This window comes from Cibotium barometz, chromosome 58 (genome assembly GCF_041138505.1).
Source record: "Cibotium barometz isolate CiBa-2024 chromosome 58, ASM4113850v1, whole genome shotgun sequence".
Taxonomy (NCBI): Eukaryota; Viridiplantae; Streptophyta; class Polypodiopsida; order Cyatheales; family Cibotiaceae; genus Cibotium; species Cibotium barometz.
In genome coordinates, this window is record NC_141103.1 from 26,520,692 (window position 1) to 26,537,645 (window position 16,954).

Here is a 16,954-nt window from a genome sequence, read left to right on the forward strand (position 1 = left end):
TCTAGTGGGAATTTGAGTCCAAAAATCCTTCTTGATCTTGTGTACATGGAAGGGTGATCACCTTAGAGCATAAGTCGTATGGTGGCCCTAAAAATTTTGGATTCGGCTGGGTTTTTAATGTTTTTTAGCCTTCTATTGGACTTGAGAACATGCATTCATAGTTGAGAACGTGCATTCCTAGCAAGTAAGAACATGCATTCATAGTTGAGAACGTGCATTCCTAGCAAGTAAGAACATGCAATGCAAAGTGAGTTGGGAACATGCATGTCCAAATCCCTCAACGTATGTTCACAAGTCTAGAAACATGCATGGGGAGTTGTGAATGTGTGTAGGGAGCTTTGAAGGTCATCTAACTTTTCCTTAATGATAATATTATGTTAATTTTCCCTGTCAGATGTAGAAACATACATTCCTGCGAACGTGCGTCTGGAGGCTCCATCGAGCATGTACACAAGCAAACTAGAGAGTGTTTTCACAGTTTTTGCCAAAAAAAATCTAGGTTTTTCCCTTTAATTCTTAATTAATGGTGTATATTTTTGGGTTTTTGATTGGATAGGGTGCTTTAGCTTTTCTTGACCTATTTGATGATATGATCAGTACAACCTAATGGTGTTTCTACAAGTATTAATGGTGAGATTAATACCTAAAATGAATAAAAACTCAAAAATTTAGTAAATGCAAGAAAGAATAGCTTGAATCAAAGGAATTGGAAAAGAACACTTACTTCTAAGCATGTATCTTGAGCTTGAAGGGTTTCTCCATGCTCCATTGCACACCAAGATAACCAACTAAACTAAAAAACAAACAATAAAACAAGAGTTAAAGGGATCTTATTGATATCTTAAAGGAGTTCTAGGACATGTTTGCTTGGAAATACATGGACATGAAGGGAAGAAAGTATTTTAAAAAAACACCAAAGAACGTAGACTTGAGGGGAAAAAAACAAAGAAAGCATATCAAGAAGAAAGCAAAAGTGTTGGAAGATAATACAAGAGGAAACTCGTAAGTCATGGCCAAAAACTATAAAAATTGGCCAAATATACTTTCCTCACACCTCGATGTGTAAAATTGCATCCAAATGGCTAATTTTAACTGGATTGAACCCATGTCTATGTGAGTTTTCACCAAATTGGGAACACTTGAGGCTTGCATGAGGGGAAGAAGGGAAGGAATTCAAGGGTCTTTGCCATTTTACACCCTTAGCCATTAAGGAGTAGCTAACCCTATATTATGGAGAAGCAAGGTTCTTTGCCATTTTACACCCTTAGCCATTGAAGAGTAATTAACCCTATGTTATGGAGAATCTAGGGTCCTCTACCTTACATCCATTGGACGTGGCACCCCAATAGAGCTGTGCAAATGGGTGAGGAGCAATGAGGGAAAGGGCTATGGAAGAATAAATCTCAAATTCAATGCATTTGTGTATGCAGGGGAAATGGGGGGAAGGTAGAGATGGGAAAGCAAAAGAGAAGCTAGCAATAATCATTACTCCTAGGATACCCAACACACACATAATCATTACTCCTAGCACACACACAAAATCCACAGTATGCAAGTAAGCCCACAATCTATCACCATGAGAGCACAAGAAGAAGAGCTCAAGAAGAGTTGTGATAATGGGACTATGTGTTTTCTCATTCCTCAAAATAGCATACATACAAACTACCCAAGGAATGTCTGGGGACCCAAAAGCTAATGTCATAATATGCTATTTATAGACCACCTCCGTTACACAAGTAGAAGCTTGAAAAGGAATAATCAACCAGCATTACACAAATCATAAGCTTGGTAAGTATTGTTCATCAACCATCATTACATGAGTAGAAGCTCAATAAAGACTGATCAACCACCATTACATAAGTCATAAGCTTGGTAAGTATTGATCACCAACAACCTTCATTACACAAGTCGTAATCTTGGTAAGTATTGATCATCAACCCCCATCATTACACAAGTCATAAGCTTGATAAGTACCATCAACCAGTATTACAACTCATAAGCTCATCAAGTACTGCTCAAAGTGAAATATATATAAACCTATGTGGTACCTCCACAAGTTTCACAATCAATGTAAAAAAAAGATTCTTTATGTCCCACTACCGTAATGCATTTAAACTTTACACAACTGAAAACAAGGCCATGGTTCTTCATGCCAATTTATTACAATGTTTTCGAAGAAAATGCATCTAACAAGCTTTAGGGAAACCCTTGCAATTTGAGTACATCAATTTCAGTCTTTTTGGATGTGACCCTTGTGTCTTGTTGATCAAGGTTTGATGAGATCCCCTCTTCATTTCTTTCTAAGTTATTGATGTGAATCCTTGTCTACAATTAATAATTCCTTAACTTCGACTAGAGCCTCTACTCTAGAATCTTTTAATTTGTAAGTCTTAGATCCTTTTTGCTCATGAGAGTGAACCATATTCTTCTAAGTCCATATACCTTAGAAGAATTTCTCACCACATTTCTACAGACTTTTTAGAATATGAATTTGGAACTCCTTTTGAGGGAGGATCTCTAAGAGTCATTCTATCCCTTATGTATTTTAATCATCATTTCCTAAACCTTTATTAGTACTTTATATTAACACTAATTTAACCCTTTAGTAATTCCCTCTTAGAGTTACCTTGTTATCTCTTTTATTTTATCTGAGTCTTATAAGGACTTTGAGCTACCGTTAGTAATTCTCTCTTAGAGTTACGTTGTTCTCTCTTTTATTTCATCTTAGCCTTGTAAGGACCTTTCTTAAGGGTAGGGTTACTAGCTTCAGTGAGCTATGAAATTCCTAAAACATAACCCTTTTAACCAATAAATCCTTAGGTATCACGAAGATCCAAATTCGTCACTTTAGACTTTGTGCCATAATTTCTCATCCAAAAGCCAGTTCCTTTAGAATTTGTGCCATAATTTCTCTTCCAAAATAAGTTCCTTTAGATTTTGTTTCTAACCTTGGCTCTAGTTATGCCACAATTTCTCTTCCAAAAATGAGTTCTCTAAAGGTTTGATTTAATGAACTTTCTTTTTTGTGTAAATTTATACTTTAAAAGTCCACAAAAAACAAAATTTAAAGTGTTAATTTAAACTTTAAAAGTCCACAAAAAATAAATTTTAAGGTGGTAACATTTCAATTGCTCCATTTTTCCATTGTGAACTTCATAAAATAATGTGTAAAAGAAGCAAACCATCAAAAAATGTGTGAACTTCAAAAAATAATGTTTAAAGAAGGAAGTAAACCGTCAATAGTAAAGTTTGAGAAAAATGGGTTATTACATGTGTTCCTTAATCAGTTGTTTTTGAAAGTTTTCCATGTGGACTCATATAAATGGGGACCATGCCCTTTGAGGCTATAATGAGAGCAACAATGTGGCATAGACCATATGAAGAACATGGAAGCATATTATTCAAGATAAGGGAAAATGCATAAGAAATGTGAGAGATGAGTTTGGAGGGTACAGTAAATCGTTTCTCCTTAGTGTTAGCATTATGTGGATCGATATCACACTAAGATGTCTTTGTGTGCATGCATGCGTGCGTGCATGTGTTTGTGCATGTGTGTGTGTGTGTGTGTGTGTGTGTGTGTGTGTGTGTGAGAGAGAGAGAGAGAGAGAGAGAGAGAGAGAGAGAGAGAGAATATCGTTAAAGCCAAGGTAGTGTCAATGCCAAAGTGTAAAGAACACAACTTGAACTGAAGGTCTCTCCAATGAGGTCCATGTGTGTGCATGTGCATGTGCATGTGTGTGTGTGTGTGTGTGTGTGTGTGTGTGTGTGTGTGTGTGTGTGTGTGTGAGAGAGAGAGAGAGAGAGAGAGAGAGAGAGAGTATCGTTAAAGCAAGGTAGTGTCAATGCCAAAGTGTAAAGAATGCAACTTGAACTGAAGGTCTCTGTGTGCATGTACATGTGTGTGTGTGTGTGTGTGTGTGTGTGTGTGAGAGAGAGAGAGAGAGAGAGAGAGAGAGAGAGAGAGAGAGAGAGAGAGAATCTTTTAATGTTATAGGGAAGTTGGAGGACTACATGGTCTATACTAATGAGCCAAAGTACAAAGGGGGGTACTTGGGATGGAGTCACACGTGTTTGATAGCAAACAACACACAAAGTTGGCCTGATGGCAAGTGATGATTTGTGCAAAAGATATGGCTAATGGCTTCAACTTCACACGATGTGCTCCCACTTCCAATTGTGGCCAGACTTGTCAATAGATCCATGGACAACCAAAACGTTTTAGGAAGGGGGGGCAACTTAGATTTGAACTCACAACGGTAGGCTCTTAATAAAACCTTATGTGCACTAAGCTAACATCAAGTTGAACAGGGTGGGGTGCCCGTGGGCGCATGTGAAGGGCATATACCCTTTTGAGGGAAAGGTATGAAACCAAAAAACTGTAGAAGTGTGGCCAAGATACGGCGGGCACAATGAGAACGTGGGGCGGGAGGGGCAGTTGGCTTTTTCCGTTATGACGAGCAAGGAACACACACACACACACACACGGTTTCACACACACACACACACACGGTCTTGCTGGTTATATAGAAGCAGCAGCTGCTGCTAAAAGGTGGTGGCGTTCTTCTTTTTTCCCCCTTCGTAATCTATAGCGCGCATTCACATGGGAGCCCTTCACGCCTGCGTTGCCTTGGTGTTTATCGCCTGCATTTCTGCGCACACCAGCGCAGCCCCAGCCGTGTATGTGGTCAAAGTGCGCGGTCACGCGCCGCTTGCTGGCCTCCCTGATGCGTTCAATGCTGAAGGGAAGATCGACATTTTAAGGTAACGCTAATTTGTTTTCAATTAATTAATTAATTATTCGCCTTGCAAAATTTTCTTCGTTCGCTGCTGACACAAGTGGATGTTATCAGCCATACTAGCCAAGCCTACTCGGCTTTTCTCACGGGTTTGCACGACTCTGTGTTGGAAGAATCACTCCAAGCAGGCTACGACAAGCTCTACAGCTACACCGTCCTGCTCAATGCCTTCGCAGTCAAGCTCAGCCACCCCATGCAGGTACGAAATATGTGTCTGGTGTGTGTGTGTGTGTGAGAGAGAGAGAGAGAGAGAGAGAGAGGAGAGAGAGTGTGTTTTATGTTCCACACACTTCAACTAATAGACCATGAGTGAGAGAGAGAAAGAGTGTGTGTTTTATGTTCCACATACTTCAACTAATAGACTATGGCCTATGTGTGTAATAGACCATGGCCTATGTGTGTGAGTGAGTGAGTGAGTGAGTGAGTGAGAGTGAGTGTGTGTGTTTCATGTTCCACATACTTCAACTAATAGACCATGGCCTATGATGAATCTAAAGCCTCTAGCTTGCCTTTTGTGCACCTCCACTTTTACACCAACTTGAGTACATGTGAGAGAGAGAGAGAGAGAGAGAGAGAGAGAGAGAGTGTGTGTGTGTTTTATGTTCCACACACTTCAACTAATAGACCATGGCCTCTAGCTTGCCTTTTGTGCACCTCCACTTTTACACCAACTTGAGTACATGAGAGAGAGAGTCTAGAGAGAGAGAGAGAGAGAGGGTGTTTTATGTTCCACACACTTCAACTAATAGACCATGGCCTATTGTAAAATATAAAGCCTCTAGCTTGTCTTTCGCACACCTCCATCTTTACGCCGACTTCTCTAGGGCCACTCTTTTGGTTATCCAACATTGGCTCAGAAGTGCATGATAAAAATGTCTCAATATTTTCCACATAGTGGCATGCAATTCTAGATTATGGTGTTTCCTTTAGATAGACCATTTGTGTGCCATGATGTACTAAATACTTCCATTTCACTACCACACATCATTTTTCCTCAAATGTGGAGATACAAATGTGGAGATACAAATGAAACATCACCTTATTTGGTCAGTTCAAATACTTCAAAGTAAACCTATTCTCACATTGTGAAAAAGATCATCAGTTGGCCACAATCCTCCGGCATCTCTCTCACCCTCTATTCAAGATACCCCCATGGTTTTCAAACTCTTTCTAATTTCGGCAAGTGATAGCACCTTTCTAGCTCTTTGCTTTTTTGTCTCCCTGTGTGCAAACAAAATCATATCTCATAACCTTGTGTTCTTAGTAAGAAAGGACAGTTTTTTTAACATTGAGATATAATACTCTTGAACTTCTGTAAAAAATAGGAAGGCATGAATAAGAAATCTAGCCAAGTGACAAAAAAACAAATCCTTCAATGGAAGTAAATAGAAAGAGGAGAAAAAATTATGAAGGCACAAGCTAAAAGACAAACCAAATGATAAAAGATGCAACTTAAAGGTAATAATTGAAAGGAGAATAATTAAGTGAGATAAAAAAGGAGGGAAAGACAAGCCTACAAGAAGAAGGAAGAGGATAATACTGATTGCGTAATACCCATCACATTCCAAGGTAAACTCAACCAAGAGCACATTCCCTTGCAAAGATGAGTGAGTCACATACTATCTATCCATTGATAGCATGCTTTTAATGGTAATTATCAAAGATGATAGCTCACATACTATCTATGCATTGGTAACATGCTTTCAATGGTAATTATCAACCTAAGACATTTTGCAAAAGACATTTTGCAAAGAGACAATAGGCACAATGATATTTTTAGCGTAGTCACTTCAATAAGCCAAGGCACTCATATTCTCTTTTCCTCTCACATAAATAAAGTTATATATTTTCATAATCATAATCCAATTGCTGTTTTAAAAAAAGCTATGTATTTTAATACTTAAGCTAAAAATGTGCAAATGAAGATTGTTTGTGTAAGATATATGAATTAACACAAATCAACATATATAATCATAGATATTATATAATAATTATAGAAGAATTAATGTTACCTAAAAATGATACATGCTTATATATCTTTAAAATATATCTTTTATGTTATATAGTGTATATTAGATATCATGGAGTCTTATTTTTTCATTTACTATCACAACAAATCGGTTGTTTGCTATCTACTCCCACATCCCAACTTTCATGCAATTTGCTCATACTCGATGTTATATTTGTAATGCATATATGGGCTCGAGATCGAGTCATGTAGCTCTCTTTTTTGGAAAATATATATTATATTATATAAGGGCTATTACATCATGACCATCCTTTCATCTCTCAAAGGTTTCCCATGTACATCTGATGATTTCAAAACCAACTAGATTGCACAATATTCAGTCTTCATTAAGCCATTTACATATTTTATCCCATATCCCATCTGCAAAGACAAAAGAACGTTCATCCCATCTAATATGAATCCTAACTCCTTGCTAGCTTGCAGAATTGGCTCCCTTTTGGAGTTTGTTCCTCCATGTACTCTTTTCTCTTCCAAATTTTTACATCAGGTCTCTTCCCCATAGGATTTTCCAAGAGGGAAAAGTAGATGTATTCAGGCTACTTCACTTTGCAATACCACCTCCTTGTTTTGGGTCCAAATTTTTGAAGTCTCTTCCTTCTCTTCTTGCTTGCCATTTGTGACCCTTTGATGTCTTTTCCTGCATACACCTGCATCATACTTTATGCATGTTAGGTTGCCCTAGTATGTACTAGTATCTGCATCATACTTTATGCATGTTAGGTTGCCCTAGTATGTACTAGTATTTGCACCCAATATATATAAGATACCCCTATAATGATTATAATCATTCAACATATGTATTATTGTTGAGATTATTGATGAAATAAATAGTCCAACAGCCATGTATACATTTATTTCTGATTTCCTCAAAGTTAATGCCATGGACATCCCCTTTCTGAAAAACAATAGCATTTCTAGCCAGCCATAGCTCCCATAGCTCCCATAGGCATACATATCTAATTAGATTAATTATGATAGTGAATTCCTCCCCTTTGCAGGGCAGCTCCAAAATGCATGCCTTCCATCCTCAAGTGTTGTACCACACCTAGGGCAAGCCCCTGATGTGAAGTTCCTTTGTACCAACTTACATCCCAAAGGCAAAGCCCACATGCATACTTTCCACAAAAAGAGTTTGGCTTTCATAGGGATCTCCAGATTCGAGATAAGTTTCCACTTTGCACCCCGTGTTTATACCCCATTTGACCTTCCAAATTCTGTTACAATACACTACATTCCTCCCCATAGATGATTTTGGTTGATGCTTCCCTTAGATTTTTTCCATTAATCCACACCCAATCCTGCATCCAATTCTCATTGTTAAAGGAAGTATAAACCCATCCACTGTTCAGACAATCCAAAGTTTGTTTGACCACTCTCATGTCCCTGCTTTATGTATTCAATTCCTTCTCCAAGTGGTCATCCTCCTTCCAAGATACCTAGATATTGTCCTAGTAGTCCCCTATTCTTCTTATTACTTTATTATTCAATTTTTTTGTCACCTACAGCTCAATTTGAGCTAAAGGGGAGTAAATCTATGTGACCACCAAATCCCTAATGAGAAGAAGGAGTTTTTAGTTACTCTTGTACAGCCATCCCATTTTTTCAAACATATTGAATCTTTCCAAGTCAAACACAAAAATCTGCATAATGTAGATCCTTGTACCTTCAGGGGGCATGAGAGATAATCTTTTCTCTCCACTCCACCCCATTCTAGTTTCCCTTGTAGTAAACATTTGAGTCTTCTATTACTTCTTTTTAACATTTTTGCCCAAGCCTCTTCCTGTTGCACGAATCTTGGCAGCTTGGTCATTACTCTAGCTTTTGCATGTAGTGTTGTCAAGTGAAGAATTCCCAGTCCTCCTTCTCCCTTCGATATACACACTTTGTCCCAAGCAAGCCAAGCAGAGAATCTTCTTTTGCTTTGGTTGCTCCTCCATAGAAAATCTCTAATGAGTGCTACTAGTCTCTTCTAGGGGACAAGAACATAATGTAGGCATTCAATACTAAGCTTAACACAACTACCCTATCATGAAGCGGTAGATTCACTCCCTCCCACTTCCTAACTTTTTCTATTATCCTTTTTGCTGCCCAATCAATTAATTCCTTGTTAGTAACTCCCACCCCCAATGGATATCTAAGGTTCCTGTTGACAATATTACCCTTTTGGATGGGCTCACAGCCCCACTTGCGAATGTCAAAACTATCATCCTTTGTTAGACTTATGAATATTACACCTTGATCCAGAAGCATCTATAAAATTTAATGTTGGTATAATCTTCAAAGCTTGCCTCATATTTTCATTATTGGCTTGCAAGAACATTAAAGAATCATCAACAAAACACTGAATCAATAGTTGATCACCCCCCTCCCCCTCAATTTCAATCCAGTGATCAATTCTTTTGCAAGCATTTTCTAAGGCTATTACAAGTGGATGAGAATCAATTGCAAACACGAGTGGAGGCAATGGACATCCTTGTCTTACTTACCTTTGTATCCCAAACCCACCAACTAGTGTGCCATTTATCAACAGTTGAGTCTGGGCTCCTAAAGTCAAAGTGTATATGGCAATGGTCATCCTGATTCCAAACCCCATTTTTTTCATTGTCCTAGCAGTGAACGACCAATGAACCCTGTCATATGCTTTCTCAAGGTCCAGTTTTAGCATTATGCATTTCTAACTTGTGTTCAGAGCCAGCTCCTTCCCAACCATGGCAGCATATATATTATTATAGATAGACCTCCCTTTAATGAACCCATATTGTCTTCTAGATATTGCTTCTTGAATCACTGGGACCCCTCTTATAGAAATTACTATAGCTAATATCTTGTAGATTACAGTCAATAGGGTTAAAGGAATCCAATGGCCAAAAGACTCACATGCAATTTGCTTAGGAATCAATTTAATGATCCCTTCTTTTAGATCCCTGTCCATCAAACTAGTGGCAAAGGCTCTTTTACATGTTTCCCATACAGTGTGTTTCAATGAAGGCCAAAATGTAATTAAAAATTCCACATTCAACCCATCCCATCAGGGTGATTTATCCCTCCCTAGTTGATTTAGAGCATCCCAACATTCCTCCAGGGTGATTCCTCTTTCCATCCAATCAGCCTTATCATGTGGGATTCCCTTAGGGATTTGTTCCAGCATGAAAGATGCTCTTCCATCCTCCTCACAAGTTGTTCCTGACACCATGCATATTCCTTTGTCTCTATTGATGACAACCCCCTAGTTGTCTCTTCTACATCCCATCTAATGCTAGCCTTCTCTCTTTTATTTCTTCTTTTCTCAGGTCTCAGTTTACCAACCCTCCTAATTATTATGTGAACCTCATTTGCAACCGATTTCCATGACTAATTAACAATCCCCCTAAGATTTAGCCTTTCAATGGCCCCTCCTATCGATTCAATAAACATCTCATCCCTTAGATAGGGCAGAACAAGGGTTCACTCTAGGAACAGTGTGCGGTATCCAGGAAGCTTGTGGTTTTTTTAAAAAACCCATCCAACCTTGAAGAGGATTTGGTATACTACAGATTGAAATAAGTATGCCCAGGTTCAGATCCCTGATCCCCCAGCTCTCTCCCATCTACCAAGTCCATCTTACTCCTCAATGCTTCAGGAATCTTGTTGTTTAAAAAAAACCCTATCCAACTTGAAGAGGATTTGGTATACTATAGATTGAAATAAGTATGCCCAGGTTCAGATCCCCAATCCCCCAGCTCTCTCCCATCTACCAAGCCCATCGTACTCCTCAATGCTTCCTATTTCTTCTTTTCTGTTCCCATTAAGATAGTACTCCTTCCACATCGTGTAGCCCTTTTTTTAAAGCATTTATCTCCAATTTTCCAACTAGCATATAAAAGCTTAGCTTATGGGCGCAACCTAAATTATGCCCCTTTCAAACCTCTAAGGTTACTTATGTAAAATAGTAAGTTCTCCCCTTTAAACATGGGAAAAGTATACCCATGTCACAATGCCCACTAATGTACCACCCTTCCATATTAAATACCCATGTGATGGCTTGTTGGAGAACCTTTGTTATTAAGGTTTTTGATTGGGCTTTCATGCCCTTATCTAATTTGGCACATTTCATCATCTTTTCGTAATCATGCTCATGCTCCTATATATATATTCTCATGTTTATTTAATCATGTCTCTCTAATAATAATTAATCGCTCTAAAATGACTATTAATTTTCTCATTAGCCAACATCTACAATTCCCTGTTACAAATTTTTTGAGTGCTTTTAAAAAAATCTCGAATTGGTGGCTTGGTTTTTTGAGCAAATTAATCTTTACTCTTGTTTATTTTCTTAGCAATTTAATGGAATTATGCACAAAATCTTAGGTTGCAGACTCAGAGATGGGAAATGGAAATTTTTTAAATTTTCTCTCTAGCAAATCAAAATTTTTAACTTTATAATCATGAGATTTTTTTACAAATATTTTTTGTAATATTTATCGAGGCAATTCTTCTTTATATATTATTAGCTCGTGCAATTTTAATCTCACCCCCATTGGCGGTCTCCATAATCCTCTATGAAAATTGCTTATAACCCTTGATTTTTATGGGCTCTTGATTTTGGAACCCCTATTGCATTTTTCATGGGACTCCTACTTTATAGCGTTAACAACCTACATCCCATCCAAGTAAGTCATGGAAAAGGAAATAAATCATTTCATTGGTTAGTCTCTAGTCTCTGAAACACTTGATAACTCTACAACTATTTTCAACCAACTTGTGAAATTTGTAGTAAGCTAATCAATGATAAGATTGAAGTTTGTAGCAAGCATGTCTAAAGGGGTCCGAAATTCAAAAAAAAAATGCATGACTATTGCTTAGTATTTCTCCTCCTTGCTAAAACCACCTCCATGATTCTAGCTGCATGTCTACATGGCATCCAGTTTGGCATCTGATGTGGATTCTTTCTTGGACAGCTCATATCCTATGTGTACAACATATGCCAACTCAACACTACATTTCAGGCTCACTTGCACATCAGTAAAACATCTGTTTTTTTAAAAATACATGACTGGTCATTTTTCACAAGGCAAGCCATTGAATTTTTTTCACAAGTAAAAACAAAAGTTGAACACAATCTCATTGCCTTTGCCTTGAATATGTATGAAACGTTTGTTGGTAGCAATACAAAATGGTGCAAGAAGTGACAACCAAGAATTTGAACCACTTGTACCACACTTCTTCCTCTCCACACACATGTTTGTTGTGAATGTGGCAGAAAAGGATTAATATTTCAATGGTGTGACTGTAGCAGAATAAAAGGTAATTGCATATTGTATAAATTACACTCTCTCCCAATCTTGGCTATGGTAATACTGAAATTTTGGTAGAGCTAGGGAGGAGGATTAAAGGTAAACAACAATCCATCGATTGACAATAAGGTGATGAAAATGAAAACGTACAAAGTATGAGCAATGAAAATAGGCTCAAAGCATGGAATCATTTGAAGGCAAGGATTTTGTCTCCATGTCATATAACTTGTTATACTTGTAACCTCACATTTGTGAGACATTTGATTGCTATGATTCTTTTCATTGGAGTGTCAAAAATAGATTGGTAACTCTATAAGTGAAGTTTTGACCTGTACCCTTTAAAAAATACTAGGGCATTTTAAGAGCATCTAACTTAGGCCCGTTACACATACCCCACCGCCCATGTATGGGCGGGGGAGATTGCCTGCCCATGAATTATGGGCGGTGGATATCCCCACCACATCAACATGGGCCGGCAGGGGTATGGCGATGTGTAATGGGCCTTATATCATAAAGTGGAGATAGCCTCCACTTCAAGTACACATGTAGTGATCACATTGGATTATATACTAGTCAGTTTTCATGCAATGGAGAAGTAGCACGCTTAAAAAATCATCATCATCCTGATCATACAAGCACAATCACAATTACAATCCAATAAGAAGCATTCCTTTTTGATCCAGGTTGAGGTTCTACAAGAACATCCCAGTGTGGCAAGCATAGAGGGGGACATTCGGTTCGAAAAGGCTACCACATACACGCCCGAGTTCCTGGGGATACCAAATGGGGCCTGGAGGGCAAGGGGGGGCTCTGTGTGGGATGCAGGTAAGGGCACGGTGGTGGGGGTGTTAGACACAGGCATTGACCCCTCCCACCCTTCCTTCTCTGGGAAGGGCTTCAAGGTGCCCCGGCTATGGCGTGGCAAGTGCCCATCATCCTCTTCTTCCTTCCCCATTGGCTCTTGCAATGGCAAGCTTGTGGCGGCCCGCCACTTCAGTAAGGGCATCATTGCTGCTAACGCCTTCAATGCCACCTACGACTTCGACTCGCCACTTGATGGAGATGGTCATGGCACGTAAGTACAACGTCTCAAGCTTCTTGAGATGGCATGAGCATCCTTGAAAACATACCCAGGCACCCAAGTGTTATGCTTTGGATAGTGAATTTGGAGGTCTTTGATATTAATGGAACGTGATTTGTTTATGTGTGACATGCAGGCATACCAGCTCCATTGCTGTGGGAAATTACGGAGTTCCTGTAGTTGTTTCCGGATTTAATTATGGGTCAGCAAGTGGCATGGCGCCAAGAGCTCGGTGGGCAGCTCAATCCAACTTTTATGCTCAAAAAGTCTAATGAGCAGACAGCATTATATTGACCTGAATACACTATATTTCTCCATTCAAAGCTCTATGATGACATCTGGTTTTTGAATGCAATGCAGGCTTGCTGTCTACAAAGTAATCTACAGGGATGGAGGGTACCTGTCGGATGTTCTGGCAGGAATTGATCAGGCAAGTGGAGATTTGCCTTTGCAAAACGCAGCATAATCTTCTGGTCAAGGCCTAAACATTGTTTGCACTCAATTTGAATTTTGCAGGCAATACAAGATGGGGTGAATGTATTGAGCATTTCTCTTGGGTCGACAAGCAGTGCATCGGGTGTGCCATTTCTGAGTACCTTTGATATAGCCCTCCTTTTCGCAGTAAAGGCGGGAGCATTAGTTGTACATGCTGCTGGAAACAATGGTCCATCACCCATGACCATGAATTCATTCGGTCCTTGGTTACTGTCAGTTGCAGCAGCTACCACAGACCGTTCCTATGTAAATCCTGTCATACTCGGAAACAAGCAAGAATTTATTGGAGCTGGTCTCTCAGGTCTCTCTCTCTCTCCCCCCCCAAAAGACTTGAGTCTTGTACTCCCTTAAGAACCTTGTGTTTTTCTTACTTCTGGTAAATTTCTTACTTTGCTTGCATTAACCTACAGGTGGAACACCAGATGGAAGACTGTTTTCTTTGGTCTACTCCAAAGATGCATATGTTGATCAAAGCATGAGCACCTTTGATCCGGAGTACTATTCATATTGTCCTGACCCTCAGGCCTTCAACAAGACCCTTGTAAAAGGGAAGATTCTTATTTGCAACTTTATGCAGTTGTTCACCAGAGGGGCTGGAACAGAGATCGATGACGCTATTGCCACTGCAAAGAACTTGAGTGCTGTAGGTCTTGTGATCATTTCACCCGACTCTGATTCTGCTCAACAAAAGGCTGTAGTCTTGGATCCCAGTCCTTACTCCATGCCAGCAACGTTCATCACTGATGCAGACGCATCCCTGGTGGGTACTAATGCTTGTTATTCGCATGTTGCCAGCTCCATTTTGTAGTGTTGGCTTCTGACATGGCCGATGTGTTCTTCTATCATCAGATTATCTTAGACTATTACAACACAAACACACAAAGAGATGAGTTTAAAAAGGTCACACACTTTGGAGCCTCTGCCTGGATTAAAGATTCAAGAGTCCCGACATTCAAATTAGAAGCTCCGGAGGTGGCTTACTATTCATCAAGGGGTCCAGTATATGCAAACACTGCCACTTCAATGCAATCTGATGTTCTTAAGCCAGATATACTAGCCCCAGGCAACCAAATCTGGGGTGCATGGACTCCAGCTGGTATTGATGTTATTGGATATAAAGGTTAGATCTCGTAAAGCTTCCTCATACTGAACCTTAAGATAGTAGCTTTTTCTGAAGCTAGATGGGTTGATGTATGACTTGGTATCAGGAGAGCATTTTGCAATGGTGTCTGGAACCAGCATGGCTGCTCCTCACATAGCTGGAATCGCAGCCCTTCTGAAGCATAAACACAGAGAGTGGAGCAATGCTGCCGTTCGCTCTGCCCTTCTAACTACGGCTTCTCAAGTGGACAATAGGGGCCACTTCATTCTTGCGCACCAACCTTCTAGCAACACGTCTCTTCCCAATGGATGGGCATCACCTTTTGATTATGGCAGTGGTTTTGTGAATGCCACTGCAGCAATGGACCCTGGTCTCATATTTGATGTTGGTAAGCCATCCACTGACACCTGCCCACTATTCCATACATACATAAACTCATTTGAGTGATTCCACAGACATAACCTGAGAGTCGGTAGCATGCTCTCAATATCCTAGTATTGACACACAGTCATTCAGGTGAGGAAGCATGTTATAATCCACTCCATAAAGAATTGAGTAAGAGGTGATAACTTGAAACCTTCAGACAGCATGCTAAATAGTATTTGATATACCTAGCAAAATTGAATCTGTTCTGAACATAGGCTTATCATGGCTCAATGCAGGCTTTCAAGACTACATAAACTTTCTGTGCACAGTGCCCGGTGCAGATATGAATTCGGTTGAAGAGGCCACTGGTGGCATTTGCCTTAACCAGCCAGGGGCTAGAAGCTCAGATCTCAACCTACCCTCAATCACAGTGGGCAATTTGATTGGCTCGCGTCAAATTAGGCGGCAAGTGACCAGTGTGAGCAGGCGAAAGGAGAGATACGAGGTTCAAGTGCAGGCCCCAAGAGGAGTCGAAGTTTTTGTAGAGCCGAAAACCTTTACAGTGAGCAGTGGAGAACGGAAGAGCTTCACTGTATCATTAAAAACGATAAAGGCGAATCAAGCATTCACATTTGGTTCATTATTGTGGATTGGCAGCAAGGGACATGTTGTAAGAATGCCCTTGGCTGTCTCTGCAATGTTTATGAGTGCGTGATCTTACTTTTGGTTGTGGCTATAAACCAGTCAGGGTGGCACGTGCGCTGTTCTCAAGCTCATGTTAGAGATAAGATGTGCCAGCCATAGAAAGAGGGCATCAACTGCTGTCGTGGGTTGTAGACAACAGCTACCTTCCAATGGCAGAGTGGATGCAAAGAAGAAAAACTTGTATGATAAAATTTGTCGCAGAGATAAAAGCTATGATCACTGCTTCAAGTTTGGATGGGAGCTCAGTGATAGGTGGGCAGTTGAGAGTTTACAACTTCATAATTGAAAGCTTGTATTTCGAATAAACCCTGCCTGCATCAATGTCTAAGGCAAAGCAAAATAACAGTGGCAGTAGTAGAGAGATTCGGCAAATACCTACTCTTCCATTTGGCTTTGGCATCATGTTGCCAATACTCAAAAACAGAAGGGTTAACATTCATACCTTCACCTTGGAAAACCTGGCTGCTGTACTTATGCCGACTCCCTAATAAAATTCTCAAGTTGTGTAGCTCATCTATAGTTTTCTCAGGAGCCTTATCACTAGCACAGCAACCTACGTTTCTGGCATGAAAACTTTAGCTACAAGGCTTGAGATTAAGATCTTGCATCATGACACTCATTAGACTTAAAGATCAAACATGCACTGAATATGATAGAACACCATAACAGACACGTATTATACATGATAGAAAGCCCAACGACATCAGATGACTCGTACATGTTGAGTAAGAAAGACACATTTAATAAACAAAATTTGCATCTGATAACAACTCGTCATCAATGAAATCTGAATTGTTGATTTGCTCCAACCAGTCATGTGGACCTTAGAGACCTTCAACCATGCTTACTCAAACCTTGCCCTTAGTCCTGCTTTTCAAGAAGACCAAGAACGAGCGCTTAAGGAGAAAAACATAAGATCTCAAGCCTGTCATATCAATCAAACTTCATATTCAGCATTGCATCTTTGCACATCTAAGTAATCAGTTTATACTCCCTTCTAACACAGAAATCAGACCTCCCCTGCTTCCTTCCATTCGCACTTCTGCACTTTTTACCCACATTTGTAGTGTAAGGCTGTTTTGGTGCGGCCTGTCAGTGAAACTGCTC

At 39.7% G+C, this 16,954-nt stretch overlaps 1 protein-coding gene across 1 annotated transcript; it reads left to right on the forward strand.

Annotated features, from left to right (window-relative positions):
- The first annotated feature begins 4,586 nt into the window (after positions 1-4,586).
- Positions 4,587-16,358, forward strand: LOC147606087 (subtilisin-like protease SBT2.5). Its single transcript, XM_086792650.1, has 10 exons — positions 4,587-4,761; positions 4,851-4,995; positions 12,782-13,173; positions 13,316-13,411; positions 13,540-13,609; positions 13,696-13,975; positions 14,085-14,434; positions 14,524-14,794; positions 14,883-15,164; positions 15,439-16,358. The coding sequence occupies exons 1-10, from the start codon at positions 4,601-4,603 to the stop codon at positions 15,855-15,857; spliced, it is 2,466 nt and encodes an 821-aa protein (XP_086648776.1). The 5' UTR covers positions 4,587-4,600; the 3' UTR covers positions 15,858-16,358.
- The last annotated feature ends 596 nt before the right edge of the window (positions 16,359-16,954 follow it).